The 17,421-nt window shown below is 34.8% G+C and overlaps 1 protein-coding gene across 16 annotated transcripts in view; it reads right to left on the bottom strand.

Annotated features, from left to right (window-relative positions):
- GPHN (gephyrin) overlaps nucleotides 1–17,421 on the bottom strand; it is a 621,731-nt gene that overhangs the window by 165,037 nt on the left and 439,273 nt on the right. For all 16 annotated transcript variants that reach the window (XR_007475727.1, XM_049706378.1, XM_049706375.1 and 13 more), the window contains one exon: nucleotides 9,566–9,608. Coding sequence is in view for 15 of the 16 variants with exons in the window: in XM_049706378.1 (XP_049562335.1) it covers nucleotides 9,566–9,608 (43 nt within the window). In the remaining variant the exon portion in view is untranslated. The remainder of the gene's footprint in view (nucleotides 1–9,565; nucleotides 9,609–17,421) is intronic.

The raw sequence follows: 17,421 nt of genomic DNA, 5'->3' as shown, positions 1-17,421 counted from the left end.
TTAATGTTTCTTTAACTGTTATCTATATTGCCCTATTCTTAATATTGCACTTCGTTTGCATCCTTAATCATTCATTGGTATGTATCTAATACTTGGCTGTTATTTACTTGTGAACTAGCTAAAGTATACAACCAAACTGGTTTTGCACTACATTATTATTATTATTTTTGGTAGCCAACCAGATTCCTTTGGTTCCACTTCCTCAAATTGAATCTGTTGGTTTCCTGGGGAACTATACTCAACTATTAGGTGACTTTTCCAATGACAAACTATGTAACAGGCCAAAGAGATGGAAATCTAAAACCCTTTCTTAGGTCATACCTAGAAGACAAGGTTCTTGACTCCACCAAAATAATTCTCTAATTTTTTTGGGTGGGAAGCAAACTTTAAAAGAAATAGAACTTGTAAGGGAACTAAGAAACAACAATATATTATTTGGAGGCTGTCTCACTTTTATACACCTTACAAGTTACTATTTTTCTTTTGTTTCAGATCCTCTAAATGGACTCAACACTTTAAATTTTATTGTATGGTGCAGAATTATTTTTGATGAGTGGCTCCAAATGTTATAACATATTTGATAACCACTTATGGGTATTTTGATCCCAAATAGGTCATTGGGTGTTCCCCAATTACTGGTATTGGATTTGTGGTACAAAGCCTACAGACTGGATAGGATCTTACTATCTTTGTAAACTGACGCCTGCCTTCAGTAGAGTCCCTAGCATCATCCAAGATCCATTTTTAAGCCATCAGTTTCTTTTTGAAGAAAAAAAAGATTGTTAGATAATTTTTTAAAAAGTAGGAAAAGTGGACCTTGATTTAAGAATAAATATCATGATCACTCCAGAGAAATTCTGGATTTCTTTCTTCCTTTCTCAAGCCTCTTTACTTCAAGCTTTACAAGAGGCGCAGAAAGTAGGGAGTGTGCTACATGCTCTGATTCAGACACTAGTAGGTGAGTTAGATAATGCCACCAAGACTAAAGAACTCCTCACTTGAAAGTTTCATGAAATTACAGTGGCAGTGGCTCAGCTGCTTTAGATATAATATTGGCCTTTGAAGGAAAAACATGTGCTGCTTTTAGATAAGAATGTTGTTCTTACATGCCTGTATACTCCTCTGGAATCATTTATATTACTAAAAGGGTCCAGTAAGCAAACAAAGAAGTCAGAAAATTGGGTAGTTTGGCTAATAACCCTATATCTTCTTCTAAAAACTCCTCAGATTGGCTTAATTTTGTTTTTGTTTCTCTCCCCAGTTTTACTGAGATATAACTGACATGCAGCATTGTTAAGTTTACGGTGTACAGAATAATTTGACTTTCATATATTGTGAAATGGTTAATAGAGTAAGTTTATTTAACATCCATCACCTCATATAGATACAAAAGAAAAAGAAATTTTTTTCTTGTGATGAGAACTCTAGGGACCTATACTCTAACAACTATCAAATATACCATACAATAATGTTAACTATAGTCACCGTGTTGTATATTATATCCTCAGTACTTGTGTGCCTTATATCTGGGAGTTTGTACCTTTTGACCACCTTCATCCAGTTCTCCTAACACACACTCCCTGCTTCTGGTAACCACAAATCTGATCTCCTTTTCTAGGAGTTTTTTTTGATTGTTATGATAAGTGAGATCATATAGGGTTTATCTTTCTTTGATTTATTTCACTTAACATAATGCCCTCAAGGTCCATCCTTGTTGTTGCAAATAGCAAGAATTCTTTCCTTTTTAAGGCTGAATAATATTCCAGTGTGTGTGTGTGTGTGTGTGTGTGTGTGTCTATGTGTGTGTGTATACATGACACAACTACTTTATCCATTCATCCATTGGCGGACATAAGTTCTTTCCATGTCTCAGCTATTGTAAATAATGCTGCTATGAATAAGGGATGTAGATATCTTTTCAACATAGTGTTTTTGTTTCCTTTGGATATATTCACAGAAGTAGCATTGCTGAGTAGTATGGAAGTTCTATTTTTAATTTTTTCAGAAATCTCCATATTGTTTTCCCTGTTGCCTGCATCAAATTGCAGTCCCACCAACAATGAATGAGGGTTCCCTTTTCTTCCCATCCTTGCCACTATTTGTTATCCCTTGTCTTTTTGATGAAAGCCATTTTGACAGGCATGAGGTGATCTTATTATGATTTTGATTTGTATTTCCCTTATGATTAGTGATGTTGAGTGCCTTTTTCATGTACCTGTTGGTCATTCGTATATCTTCTTTGGAAAAATATCTATTCAGGTCTTTTTATACTGGATTTTTAATTTATTTATTTTTGCTATTGAGTTGTATGAGCTTTTTATATACTTTTAATATACCCTTATCAGGTATTCAGTTTGCAAATATTTTTTTCCCATTCTATAGGTTGTCTTTTCATTTTGTTAATAGTTTCTTTTGCTATGCAGAAGCTTTTAGTTTGATGTAGTCCCACTTGCTTACTTTTTATTTTGTTGCCTGTCCCGTAGGTGTAATATCCAAAATATCATCGACAAAATCCATGTAAAGCAGCAGTCCCCAATCTTTTTGGCACCAGGGACTGGTTTTGTTGAAGACAATATTTCCATGGACTGGGGTGGCGGGGGAGGATGGTTCAGGCGGTAATGCAAGTGATGGGAAGCATGGTTCAGGTGGTAATGTGAGTGGTGGGGAGCGGCAGAAGAAGCTTCGCTCACTCATCCGCTGCTCATGTCCTGCTGTGCGGCCCAGGTCCTAACAGGCTGCAGATTGGCATCGGGCTATGGCCCAGGGGTTGGGGACAACTGATGTAAAGGAACTTTTTTCCTGTGTTTTCTTCTAGGAGTTTTATGGTTTCTGGTCTTACATTTAAGTCTTTTAAGTCATTTCCAGTTAATTTTTGTAAGTGGTGTAAGACAGGTGTCTACTTTCCTTCTTTTATTTTATTTTAAATAGTTATTTATTTGGTTGTGCTGGGTCTTAGTTGTGGCAGGCAGTCTCCTTAGTTGCAGCTCATTGATTCCTTAGTTGTGGCAGGTGGGTTCCTTAGCTGCAGCTTGAGGTCTCCTTAGTTGCAGCTTGCTGGTTCCTTAGTTGCGGCATGTGGACTCCTTAGTTACAGCAGGCAGCCTCCTTAGTTGTGGCATGCGAACTCTTAGGTGCAGCACGCATGTGGGATCTAGTTCCCTGACCAGGGATCAAACCTGGACACCCTGCATTGGGAGCTCAGAGTCTTAAACACTGTGCCACCAGAGAAGTCCTTAGTTTCCTTCTTTTAAATGTGAATATCCAATTTCCCCAGCACCATTTATGGAATAGTCTTTTCTCCATTGAATATCCTTTGCTTCCTTGTCAAATATCAGTTGGCTGTATATGCATGGATTTATTTCTGGGCTCTTGATTCTGTTCCATTGGTCTATGTGTCTATTTTTATGCCAGAACCATACTATTTGATTATTATAGTTTTATAATATAGCTTAAAATCAGGAAGTGTGATGGCTCCCATTTTGTTCTCGTTTCTCAGGATAGCTTTGGCTATTCTGGGTCTTTCATGATTCCATACAAATTTTAGGATTTTTGTTTTCCACTTCTGCAAAAAATGCCATTGGAATGTTTTTTTTTAACATAAATTTATTTATTTATTTATTTTACTTTTGGCTACACTGAGTCTTTGTTGCCTCACGCGGGCTTTCTCTAGTTGCGGCGAGCAGGGGCTACTCTTGGCTGCAGTGCGCGGGCTTCTCATTGCGGTGGCTTCTCTTGTTGTGGAGCATGGACTCTAGGCACATGGGCTTTAGTAGTTGCGGCATGCGTGCTCAGTAGTTGTGGCTCACAGGCTCTAGAATGCAGGCTCAGTAGTTATGGTGCACGGGCTTAGTTACTTAGTTGTTCCACAGCATGTGGAATCTTCCTGGACCAGGGCTTGAACCCGTGTCCCCTGCACTGGCAGGTGGATTCTCAACCACTACACCACCAGGGAAGCCCACCATTGGAACCTTGATAGGAATAGTCTACTGTCTACAGATGGCTTTGGGTAGTATGAACATTTTTAACAATATTAATTTTTCCAATCTATGAACAAAGGATACTTGTCCATTTATGTGTGTCTTCTTTGACTTCTTTCATCAATGTCTTGTAGTTTTCAGTGTAGAGATCTTTCACCTCCTTGGTTAAAGTTATTCTTAAGTATTTTATTCTTTTTGAAGCTACTATAAATGGGATCATTTTCTTTATTTCTTTTTCAGATAATTGTTAGTTCAGATAAGCTACTGAATTTTTGTGTGTCAATTTTGTATTCTGCAACTTTACTGAATTCATTGATCAGTTCTGTTTTTTGGTGGAGTCTTTAGGATTTTCTCTCTATATAATCATGTCATCTGCAAATACAGACTACTTTGTTTCTTCTTTTCCAATTCTGATGCTTTTAATTTCTTTTTCTTGCTTGATTGCTCTGTCTAGAACTTCTAGTAATATGTTAAGTAGGGATGACGAAAGTGAGCACCCTTATCTTATACCTGATCTTAGAGGAAAAGCTTTCAACTTTTCACCATTGAATATGATGTTAGCTGTGAGCTTACCATATACGGCCTTTATTATGCTGAGGTACGTTCCTTCTATACCTATAAATTTGTTAAGAGTTTTTTTTTTATCATGAACAAATGTTGAGTTTTGTCAAATGCTTTTTCTGTGTCTACTGAGATGATCATATGATTTTTTTCTTTCACTCTATTAATGTGATGCATCCCATTTATTTATTTGCATATATTGAGCTGTCCTTGTATCCCAGGGGTAAATCTTACTTGATCACAGGGAATGATCTTTTTAATGTACTGATAAATTCAGTTTGCTAGTATTTTATTGAGAATTTTTGTATCTATATTCATTAGGGATATTGGCCTGTAGTTTTCTTTTCTTGTGGTATCTTTTTCTGGCTTTGATATCAGGGTAATGCTGGTCTTATGAGTTTGGGAGTGTTTCCTTCTCTTCAATTTTTGGGAAGAGTTTGAGAAAGATCAGTGTTAATTCTTCTTTAAATATTTGGTAAAATTAACCAGTGATGCCATCTGTTCTTGGCTTTTTTTTTGTTGTTGGGAGATTTTTGATTATTGATTCAATCTCCTTACTAGTATTTGGTCTCTTCAGATCTTCTATTTCTTCCTGATTCAGTCTTGATAGATTATATGTTTCTAAGAGTTCTTCCATTTCTTCTATGTTGTCCAGTTTGTTGACATATAGTTGTTCTTGGCTTAATTTTGGACACTTTTGGCTCCTGGCTGAAAAAAGGACTACAAACTCTGATCATAATCCTTCTCACATTTGTGTAGCAGGGTTCAGATGTGAGACCTCCACAGTTCTAAATGTTGCTATATAGCTGCTGTCTCATTCAATAGTTCAATAAATGACCATCCAACAACAACAAATGCAGGCAAACTGACACTTATGAAGGTTGAAAAAACTTTCCTAGATAGTTGATGTAATACTGTGATTCCTTAAGTAAGGGTGAAGGTCTAGATTGATTGATTGATCACATCCTTAGATGTTAATGGTCTATCTTTCAGCTTAGGCTGATCACAAGGGGAATTCTGATACCTGAAACCATCTGTAAGTGCACAGCTTACTGTCTTCATTAGCATAACTTTACTATTCCATTGTCTTTATCAGCATAACTTTACTATTCCAGAAGATTCTTCCTTGGAAGATAAAAGTTATAAATAACTTTATTGCTCATTCCAGAAGCTTCTTAAACAGAAAGCACCAACAAACAGTTTATACACCAAGACTCAGAAGTCCTTGCCTTGCCATGCCCGTGATTTCTAAATGATTATATCATGATCCTTATTTAATTCTAATCAAGCCCACGTTAAAAGAACTGCTTTAAATCAAATTTCAAAACCTCATAAATATCCTGACTTTGCCGTTCCCTTTCTGAGACTCTGAGACTAAGACTTTGTTGAAGTGGCACTCTCTCTCACCAGAGTAAGAATAAACTCAGCCTTTTATCAACAGGTTGTTTTAATATTGGTCAAAAAGTTCATTTGGTTTTTTTCTGTAAGAGGGCTCTAGTAGTGCTTACTTGTCTTTAACTTCATTCGAAGCAATTTTGTTAGATTGTATTGTGACAGCTACAATATCAGTGTGCATTAAAAAAATACCGTATCAAAATTGGTGAATTTTTGTGTAGCCATTTTAATATTGAAGATGGAAGAAAAAAAGCAACATTTTCGGCATGCTTTATTATTTCAAGAAAGGTAAAAATGCAACTGAAACCCAAAAAAAGATTTGTGCAGTGTATGGAGAAGGTGCTGTGACAGATCGAATGTGTCAAAAGTGGTTTGCGAAGTTTTGTGCTGGAGATTTCTCACTGGACGACGCTCCACGGTCGGGTAGGCCAGTTGAAGTTGATAGCGATCAAATCGAGACATTCACTGAGAACAATCATCGTTATACTCCACGTGGGAGATAGCCGACATACTCAAAATATCCAAATCAAGCACTGAAAATCATTTGCACAAGCTTGGTTATGTTAATCGCTTTGATGTTTGGGTTCCACATAAGTTCAGTGAAAAAAACCTTCTTGACCATATTTCCGCATGCGATTCTCTACTTAAACATAACAAAAATGGACTGTTTTTTAAAACAAATTGTGACGGGCTATGAAAAGTGGATATTGTACAATAATGTGTAATGGAAGAGATCATGGGGCAAGCAAAATGAACCACCACCAACCACACCAAAGACCAGTTTTCATCCAAAGAAGGTGATGTTGTGTATATGGTGAAATTGGAAGGGAGTCCTCTATTATGAGCTCCTTCCGGAAAACCAAATGATTAATTCCAACAATTACTGCTCCCAATTAGACCCACTGAAAGCAGCACTCGACGAAAAGCGTCCAGAATTAGTCAACAGAAAATGCATAATCTTCCACCAGGGTAATGCAGGACCACATGTTTCTTTGATGACCAGGCAAAAACTGTTACAGCTTGGCTGGGAAGTTCTGATTCATCTGCCATATTCACCAGATATTGCACCTTCAGATTTCCATTTATTTCGGTCTTTACAAAATTCTCTTAATGAAAAAAATTTCAATTCCCTAGAAGATTGTAAAAGGCACCTGGAACAGTTCTTTGCTCAAAAAGATAAAAAGTTTTGGGAAGACGGAATTATGAAGTTGCCTGAAAAATGGCAGAAGGTAGTGGAACAAAACGGTGAATACATTGTTCAATAAAGTTCTTGGTGAAAATGAAAAATGTGTCTCTTATTTTTACTTTAAAACCGAAGGAACTTTTTGGCCAATTCAATAGTTTTGAGGTGCTAAAGGAAAGTTACCTCTTGCTTGAACAAAGTTACCAAAGTTAACTCTTCCTTGGACAATTCTGAACAAGCTCTATTAAGTTCTAACTTTTTTCCTTTCTCTAGTATCTGCTGATTTTTGCTTTGATACATTTTTATATGTGCTAAAAAAGCAGTTGATCATAGTTTTCTTTTTATTAGCTACATTTTGGAAATGTTTTCCTTGAGGATAGTTAATTCAGTAAGTAAATGAAAAAATGATTAAAGTAGAAGAAACTGTATGGGGTATACAAGAAGGATTAGTCACCTTGCCTTGGGGGAACTCAGAGAAGCCATCACAGAGGAGATCACACTTGAACTGAGTATGGAAGGATAAGTAAGAGTTTTCTAGGAAAATAAGGGGAATGGATATTTTATGCTCTGAGGGAAAGGGTCCCAAGGAATAGAGGCAGGACATAGCACTGAGAGAATGGGAGAACTGCTAATAGGGTCTCTATGACTGCAATATAGTATTACATGGCAAAGGAAGGAAAAAAAAAAGATAGAAATAGACTAAATAAGCAATGAGATTAAGAAGTTCAGAGGTAGAACAGCTCATGAAAAGTCCTGGGTGTGGCTATGGGCATGAGTATGAGTTACTAAAGCAGTATTGAGAGGAACGACCTTAAACTTATAGAACTCACAGAACTAAGAGGCTACAATGTTGGATGGGCTCTCTACATGGATCTAAATGGCTATATGGACCATCTACATGATTATTTTATCCTAAGAAAAGGTGAACAGAAAAACCTGGACCATCATAAGGTCCATCCAAAGTGATTAACAACCAACAAGCCAGTTAGAGCATAAGTGAAATGAAAGCAGTTCTAACAGCACAAAGATCCATGATAGAGGTGAAAAAGGTTTCAAAGAAATCTGTTCTCAGTAAGAAATTTTTTTAATTCCTAATCACCACAATCACTATCAGTGATCCATCATCATCTCAGGATCAACAATAAATGGAAATCATCAAAAATGTCATTTTAAAATTTCATTTATTTCTGTTGTTTTATTTTAGTAAATATTCAATCATCACTTCCTTGACTCTTAGTTTTCTCAACCTTAGGTCTTAAGGGATTATAGGACTTTACATCTCCTATTATTGAAGCACCTCCCTCAGATTCACATGCCTGTCAGATGTTATGAAAACTCACAAAAGTATACAAGTTAAACATGCCTGTTTGCATTTATTTTTATATAACTCTAATATGAAGGTCCTGGACAAACAACTGAAGTGTGCTTGGCTAATAACTCAAGGTCTTCAAGCTAAGGTAGCAGATTTACAACACAGAAATGGGAAAATCTTACATTAAAAAAAATAAATGAAACAAAATTTTACCTATTTGAAGTTCTCCAGGTACTTTTTAAATTGTTAAATAATACAGACATTCTACTGTAAATAGAAATCATTCCATTTACTAAAACTCCCAGTGGTATAAGTAAGGACCCATTTCAGTATTGTCCTCCTGCACTTCTTCTCTTGATAATGATCAGGAAGAAGATAGGGTGATACCATTAATATTAAGTGACAGAGAACAATATCTACAAAATTAGCATGTATACAGCACTTTTCTCTTAGAATCCCAAAGCTTTCAAGGCACAACCTTTGATGTCACATCATTTCAAGGATACAGGTAAGGAAAAGCTATTTATATTTCCTTTTTATAAGATAGGAAAATGAATAATACACAAAGTCAGAAAATGAATAATACGCAAAGTCAAATGACTTCCATGCAAATGTTATTGGTGATAAAACAGAAAAATAAGGTTTCTTCATCTTTGGTTTAGGGCACTATGTTCTGAAATATGCTGCCTGTGAAGATAACATCTTTTAGGAATTCATATTAATGAAATGATTATGATGTACCTGCTTAGGGGTCCTTTTTTTCTTTTTTAGATTCATTTAGTGGATTTATATTACATTATTTTCAGTTAGTCTGTTTTCAAATAACTTTTTGGCAGTGGGGCAATTAAAGAGGGTTCTCATCTTGGAGTCACAGAGGAGCTCATTACTACCCTAACCAGTAGTCCTGTCAAAGTTCTGATGTCAGGACTTGCAAAAACAATTGTGATAAGGGAAATATTCATTAATATATTGATACTGTTATTTTTAGAAGGCAAAAGCTCTAAAATTCATATTCTTGACATAAACTTTCCCCAGTGCTCTTCTTTATTCTTTCACCAAAATGTCATTTTTAGCTTTCCTTCTTGTTGAACCACAAGTTCTAATCCAGTAGTCCATCTGAAATAATGATATACTCACTGGCTCTGAGAATGTTCTCCTTGCTGCTGCACCTGGACTGGACCTGCAGAGAGAGCATAAACTCAGTAATTTAGGGCTCATAACAGAGATAGCCAGATATGTATATTTAATGGGCAAACTCCTGAGGTCTAGGAGCAAAGGCTTTATGTATCTCACATATAAAAACATGTTAATAAAAATATGTTACACTTATTCCATATATTTTTAATTTTTCCTTTTCTTAAAGAAAGGACTGATTTCTAGAAAAAAAATTGGGGGCACAATATTGTACATGGGACAAGGGTAAAACTAATGGCATTTTTTAATTGATGTGTATTGGAAATTAGTATATGGGAAAAAATTCAAGTTACCACATATTCAGTTGTGAATTCAGATGCTTAATATTAAAGATACTGTGCTTATCTCTTGACTAAAACAATAATGCAATTCAAGTAATAAATCTGTAATCAAATGTTCACTGGTAGTCATTTTTAGTTACATATGTTAATGAGGGGAAAAGAGAAATCTTCATATACAATATTTACATGTGAGTCTAATAACCTTTGTTATTTACTGATTATAATAATTGATTATAATTATAATATTAGTTATGAAAGATGTTTCAATTGGAAATCAATGAAATTGAAGTCATTTATTTGCCAGTTCTTAAGTGTGTATATAGTTATCAATCAGAAACTCATGCTGATTCAAATATTTCAGGTCAAAGTGGAACATTCTTTTACATGTTGCAAAACTGATGAATTCAAGGGCCATGCTGGATGGCATTGACACTTGTTGATTTCAGAGGCAACTGTATTGAAACTCCACACCTCTTCTTCCCACTCCCCAGCAGCTTGCCCCAAATGGTATACACAGCAAATTAATTTCTATCGCTTAACACAGTCTACTATTGTAATGAAACAAATTATGAAAGTAATGTTGCAACTTAGGGTGGGTAATGGTTGTCCTTCCCTGAAAAAAACAATTGTTAATGTTTAAAGAAACAACAACAATAAAAAAAATCACATACACACAAGACACACCAAAAAAAAAAAAAAAAAAAGAGAGAGGAAATATAATTCCAGATGTTAAAGTTATTCTCTTTTGGCCCAGATTGTTTAATTAGTTTTAAATACACTAGAATGAAGAAGCTAATCTGTAAGATAATATTCTTATATTCTTTTCTCGAAGTTTTATTGGAGAACAATGCTGGACCAAATGGGAAAGAAATTAATGACTACTTAAAGAAATTAATACAGTAAGGAAGACACGAGAGCAAGGAAAAGAAAAAAAAGAGAGAGAGGTTTGAGGGTAAATCTAGTAGATAGAAAAGAAAGTATGGTCTTATAGAAGGGGACAATATGTAAATGCAGAATGTTCTGCCATTTCTTATTGAAAATTCATACCAAGAGGGTAAGAATGACTAATGAACTTGCTGCAAAATAAACAAGCAAGTTGGCATACCATGGAATGAAAATAGGTGTTAACTATATCAGTACAGCCTTAAAGGAGAAAAGAAACAAACACTAATAGACAAATTAATAGACAAGCTTAATAAAGAGATAAACTACTTTTAAAAACGATTCAAAGAACACAGGAGATAGCCAAAAGAGTGAGAGAAAAATCTGGAGAGAGAAGGAAAAGAAAGGGGAAAATGTTGAAGGACAAAAACAGAATTCAAAGAAGTCAAATGGAAGTCAAGAAAGTCTTCAACAAGATGTAGAAACAGAAGGAGCCAAACCCATAGCGCAAAGCAACGTTTGCGAATGGAAAGCAGCTCCTTTGATCAGTAATAGTTACTCTTAAGTCGTATCCTCTATTCCTCCAGAGTTCATCTTTAAGCCCTTCCAATCTAGAGTGGAGCTAGTGTATGGATAGAAACAAGAGATTTACAATGAACAGAGCAGTTCAGATGAGTAGTTCAAATTGTCTCATCAAATGTTTCAACAGACTTATATAATGTCTAAATGGAAATGGAGGTGAAGTACTAGCTGGCTTTACCAAAAAAAGCGAACCAAATCAAAACCACAATAAAAAAAACACTCTCTCCCTTTCTTAGGTGGCCTAAAACTTAACAAAAAATTCATTCATAGCATTAATTTTTTTTAAGTAGTTTTTTTTTTTAATTTACTTTTTAATTTATTTTTGGCTGCGTTGGGTCTTTGTTGCTGTGTGAGGGTTTTTCTCTAGTTGCAGCAAGCAGGGGCTATTGTTCGTTGCGGTGTGCGGGCTTCTCATTGCAGTGGCTTCTCTTGTTGCAGAGCAGGGGCTCTAGGCACGCAGGCTTCAGTAGTTCTGGCACATGGGCTCAGTAGCTGTGGCTCACAGGCTCTAGAGCACAGACTCAGTAGTTGTGGCACATGGGCTTAGCCACTCTGCGGCATGTGGGATCTTGCCGGACCAGGGCTTGAACCCACATCCCCTGGATTGGCAGGCGGATTCTTAACCACTGAGCCACCAGGAAGTCCCTCATAGCATGAATTTAATAAAGAAACCCAAGTCTTGCTTTGTGGCACATCAGTTTAGAACGATATATTTCAAACAGTTTTGAAGAGAAATTTGGATGATGAGAAAAATTCAATATTCTGAATCTGGGTTCAAAAATTGCCAACATCAGTATAACCAATGTCTTCTCATTCACATTACATTGGCTATTTGATCCAGATTTGAGGGAAATCACTTTTAAAAATCAATGATTAAATGAACTTCTTTACTGTAGTGATTTTGAGTATACATTAAAAAATTGAGAAAATTAATTTAAAACATTTTAATACTTATGTGTGCAGTGGATGCCCTTTTCTGTACCATGAAACTTGTCATCATTATAATACTGACTTAATTTAATAAAATCCCAATATGAAGACTTTGCCTAGCTCACAATGTAATGGGATTTACTTGAAAGAATAAAGTTGAGAAACAACTATTGTTCTCACAGTATGGACTATAAAAAAGGTAACACAGGTCTGTTTCAAGTTTTATGATTTGCTGTTGTTTTTCTTTATCTTACCCAATTTGTCAGGGATTAAAAATGAAAAGTATGGTGTTGGATGATCTGTTACTTTATTCTACTGGATTATGTTATTTTACTAAGATAAATTTATAGTATTGACAATTAATTCCCCTTTCAACTGAAATCAAAGCTAAAATCATGTGTAGAAACAGTATATTAAAGTCAATGGAGGAAATAAAAAACACAAGAGACTTACTGAAAATGAAGGTATTCATTTACTAATCAAGACTGCTTTCAGACATCAAATAATTCATTTAATTCATTTCAACATGTGTTTACATGTATAATTTTTGCTGAAGATCACATTGTCCATTAAGACATCTTAAGCAATGAAACAGAAAACAAAAGGAGGGAGAGCACGTAATAAACGGTAAGGAAAAAAAGTGAAAATGTTTTAAACAAAGCTGAGAAAACTTTAACAAACAACCACAATCTTTAGATACAGTTAGAGAAGTGACTTACCTTATGCTTAGGTCTTAACAAGAATAGCACAGTGTTTAAAGTCAGCTCTTCATTATGGGAGGTACAATTGAAAGCCATAGGTTATAATAACACGAATTGCTACACAGAAATGAAGACTTTTTCAGCCCAACATGAAAAGCTAACTCTTATGGGAAAACATTTCAACTTATGTTTAATGCAACATGAAGAACATTTGAGGGTGTAAACATCAAAACACATGAATCTCACACCAATAAGAGAGAGACAGCCCAATCTCTCAGGAACACAGAAGATTTAATCTGTGACCGTAATCTGTGACACATAAGGGAAGGCACATCACTCTAACATTGAAAGATGCATGCATAATGTGTAAGCATCCACTGAAAGCCCCCACACCCAACCCCCATCCCACTTGTACACACAAAAGCCCACTAAGATACAGAGAAAGAATGTAGTGCCAAGCTGTTATGAAGAAAGCAGGACACACGGAAGCACAGCAGTGGTCATGTGATTTGAGAGGTGTTCTTCCCTTAAACCATCCCATCACCATGCTTATTTTAAAGAAGCCAGGAAAATACCCCCTTCAATGCTGCAATAGCTACGAGCCCCCAGCTTGAAGCTAGTGTGTGGAATTTTGATTACCGTTCCCTGCGATGTCAGGGGCTCTCCAGTGGAAGCCAGATGTGTAACACCAGTTAGTGGGGTACAAATATGTGAATAACAAACATCTTTTCCCTTCTGCATTTCACAGAAGTGAGGGAGGAGAGAAACAAAATAAAACCCATGTCAAGAATAGGTTCATAACAATATAAAGATGTGTAAATATTAAAATGGAGATTACATTTGATTGCAGGTTAACACAACTCAGATTTCATAGAAACTGCCTCTATTTTGCTGCTCACTGGGTTAATTTGTATTCTTTTTCCTTGTAAAAATTTGGAATAAATCTATACAATATGGCTCATATTTAAAATTTCTGAGCAGTTGGTCAGATGGTGTCAAAGTCAAGAACAAAAGTCATCTTCTTTGATGGACATTATGAAAGCCCTCTCTATTTTTAACATGATTTTACTGGTTGGCAGTTACATTTTAAATTAAAAATTAAGCTTCTGTATATATGCTTACTTATATAATCCGAGAAACTCTATGTCAGTGGTTTGCTTTAAATTTTAATCTGTTTAAATTTTAAAAAGCAAATAACAAAAATGACTACCTATTTAGAAATTGTTAGTAAGCTCCCTATGTACTTTTCTTTACTGTTGATAAATCTTATTTTAACATGGGCTGTTCCAGTCAATAAGAGGGTTTTATCAGCTTATTAGGAAAAATGTCAACTTTGGATTCCTATTATTGATGACAGTAGTTAACTTTATCTGTTTTATTTTTTGTATGAGATGGGTTTTGATTCATGTGTGGCATGCAATTTAGTTAGCAGATTTTTAATTGTTTAAAGATCATTTACTTATATTACCATTTTCTCTCCCTCATCCTATTCTTAGCAGGCCAGAATATCTTGATCTTTACTTTAGCATGTCTTTATTATTTTAGGCTCTGGACCCTGCTTTAATCTTACTTTCTTCATCGGTAAAATAAAGACTGTTACGGGCTCAAAGGAAATAATGTATGTATCAGTGATTTTAAGCTATAAAGACGGAAACAAATGTCAGTGGTTGTTATGATCAGTGGAGCCACTGACAGCTGTGAAACATTCTGAATTATACACACTCCTCATTATAACTTTCTCATCAGCTCAAAATGGAGGCAAGTTCTTATTTTTGATGGAAAGAAAAAATAGCCATGTACAGTTATATGTTTTTCTCAATAGGGATTGACCAAAACTTTTTGGAAACGTCATAGCCATATGGCCACATGTACTGGTAGGAATGAAAGCCATATAATCTAAGTCATGGAGCAAAGTCTGAACTAGCTCCTCTAGCATATTTCTTGTACCCCTGAGCTTTTAGACCTTAGACAAGCTATTTCCTCTTTCTAGAATACTCTGTTGCTTATTTTCTGATCCAAATACTACTTGTCCTTTAAGATACAGCTTAAATTGTATTTGGGGCAAAAAATATTCCCCAAGTTCCTCAACCAGAAATAATCTCTTCTTTCCCTGAACTCTTTTAACAGCCTTACTGAGAAACAATTTACATACTATAAAATTCACATATTTTAAGTACACATTTGATAGCTTTCAATAGATTTATATGGCTGTCCAACCATCACCACAATCTAGTTTTAGGGTATACCTAAATTCTTAAAGCCTCTTAACTGAACTTCTACTTTAAGAGTTCTCATAGTTACTCACATTTCAATTATTGATGTAGGTTCCCAAATATACTGTTTATTTTTGGAGGGAGAGGACCATGACTTTAATTCTCTTTATATTTCTAGCTAAGTCAAATATAGTGCTTTGTATAAACATTTGCCAAATCTCAATGTGTTTATTTTTGTAGTAATTATAGTTTTTTTTCAATCTCAGCAGATTCAAATTTATTATTTATAGTATAAGTATGATCATAGCTATTCCTGTACTATCTTAAAATGTTTTTAATTTATTTGGATCAGGTAATATTAAGAGATATAATATGAAAAGTATGTGGATTATAGCAAAGAAATATCTGAATACCCTATAGAATGATTATAAGAATTTGGAAAACAAATTACTATTAATACTGCTTAAGGTTAATCAAATAGTGACATTTGGAGTCCAATAAAGGTTATTCTATACCATAGGTTTTAGGTCAGGTTAAGAAGATTTCTTTGAGAGAACAGAATGTCCTGTATCTCATAGGTCAGGTCACTTGAATGACAGAGATATTTGATGTATCATGGCCCTTTTGACTTTAATTTCTCTACCTTATTAAACTTATTTAAGAGTAATCTGTCTCTGAAAGAACAAACTTCACTGAATACCATTAACTCATAAAAGTAAAACTTAAGAGAATAGAGAAAAATGACCTCATTGGCATTTACTCAGATTACTTGCCTCTTTAGCCTACCTTGAAAGAGAAGGAAAGAAAGGATTGATTTAAACAACATTAAGCCAACAACTCTACAATCTTAGACTCTTAAATTCTATTTCTTTCTCTTCTCACTTCTTATTGCAAAAATGGAGACTTGGTCTAGAAAAGCTCCGTTCCATAGTTCTATTCATTCATCACTTTATCTGGATAAATTAGGATATAAGTATTTGGCTCATCTGAGCCCAATGACCACTTATTTGTGTTTAATTTGTGTTTATGATATCACAATACATATGTGACTGAACTCAGAGTTTTATTTATAACGTGAAAGGCAGCATGATAAAGGAATGTTCTTTGGAGTCCAGTGGTATGGTTTCTGATACTGGTTTTTCCTTTTCTGATCTTTAGAACCTTAGACGACATTCAACATCCTGGAGTTTTAATTTCCTTATCCATAAAATGAGGAAAATTAAGCAGGATAATATATGTAAAAACTATTGTAAATGAAAAAGAGCAATACAAATCTAAGTCATTATTATTATCCTTACGTACATTTTAAGTCACCTACATTTTATATAGGTAGAATCTGAGGCACAATGAGAATAAAGAATTTGCTCCAGATCATGCCATAAATCAGGGACAAACAGAAGACTATAATTGCCAATTTCTAGACTAAAGCTTCAAAAAAGGCTGAGTTAAGGTGTGAGGTTACCACTGCAAGGGTTAATCTAATTCTGTGTTGTATGATTTTAGTCAAGTTATCTCACTTCCATGGGACTTAGTTTCTTTATCTGCAAAATGAGGATGTTTTCGGGGGTTTCAACTGATGTTGATGGACCCCTTGAGAGAACCTGTGGATAAAAATGAGGGGTCCATTTACTGTGATGGAGAAAAAAATTATCATTTTTATATTCACCAACCTAATTAAATTTTACTATTTTCTTTCATTATGAGCTTAGGTGACAAATTATAGTAATAATAGCAGAATCTATTGCTTCAAATTATTATGGATATTTAAAAATATTGTGTATGTTCATCAGGATTTCAAATTACAGTAGTCTAATGACTTGCTGCTAAATTTTGTTATTTGATGTGTTTTTAAAAAGGCAGTATTATTATATCATAATTTGTAATAGATATTTTGCTAATGATTTCAATTTAGTTTTTTTTGTAATCCTATGTATTTTATTTTATATATATTTAAAACATTTTTCTGAAAAAGAGTCTGTAGGCTTTGCCAGATTCCCAAATGGGTCTATGGGAGCAAATGTTAAAAAAAACTCTGAACTAGATAACTTTTAAGCTTCCTTTTATCTCTAGGATTTTGTTGCTGTAAGAAATCTTTAACACCTCCGTCTGCTGCCCTTTATGAAACCACATATAAAAGAAGCCCTTCTCTTTTTGAGAAAATTATATATTGGTCACTGAATTAAGCAACTGCCCATTTAATAGACAGACCA

The sequence above is a fragment of the Orcinus orca genome, chromosome 2 (assembly GCF_937001465.1).
Source record: "Orcinus orca chromosome 2, mOrcOrc1.1, whole genome shotgun sequence".
Classification (NCBI taxonomy): domain Eukaryota; kingdom Metazoa; phylum Chordata; class Mammalia; order Artiodactyla; family Delphinidae; genus Orcinus; species Orcinus orca.
This window is presented reverse-complemented; position numbering and strand designations above follow the sequence as displayed.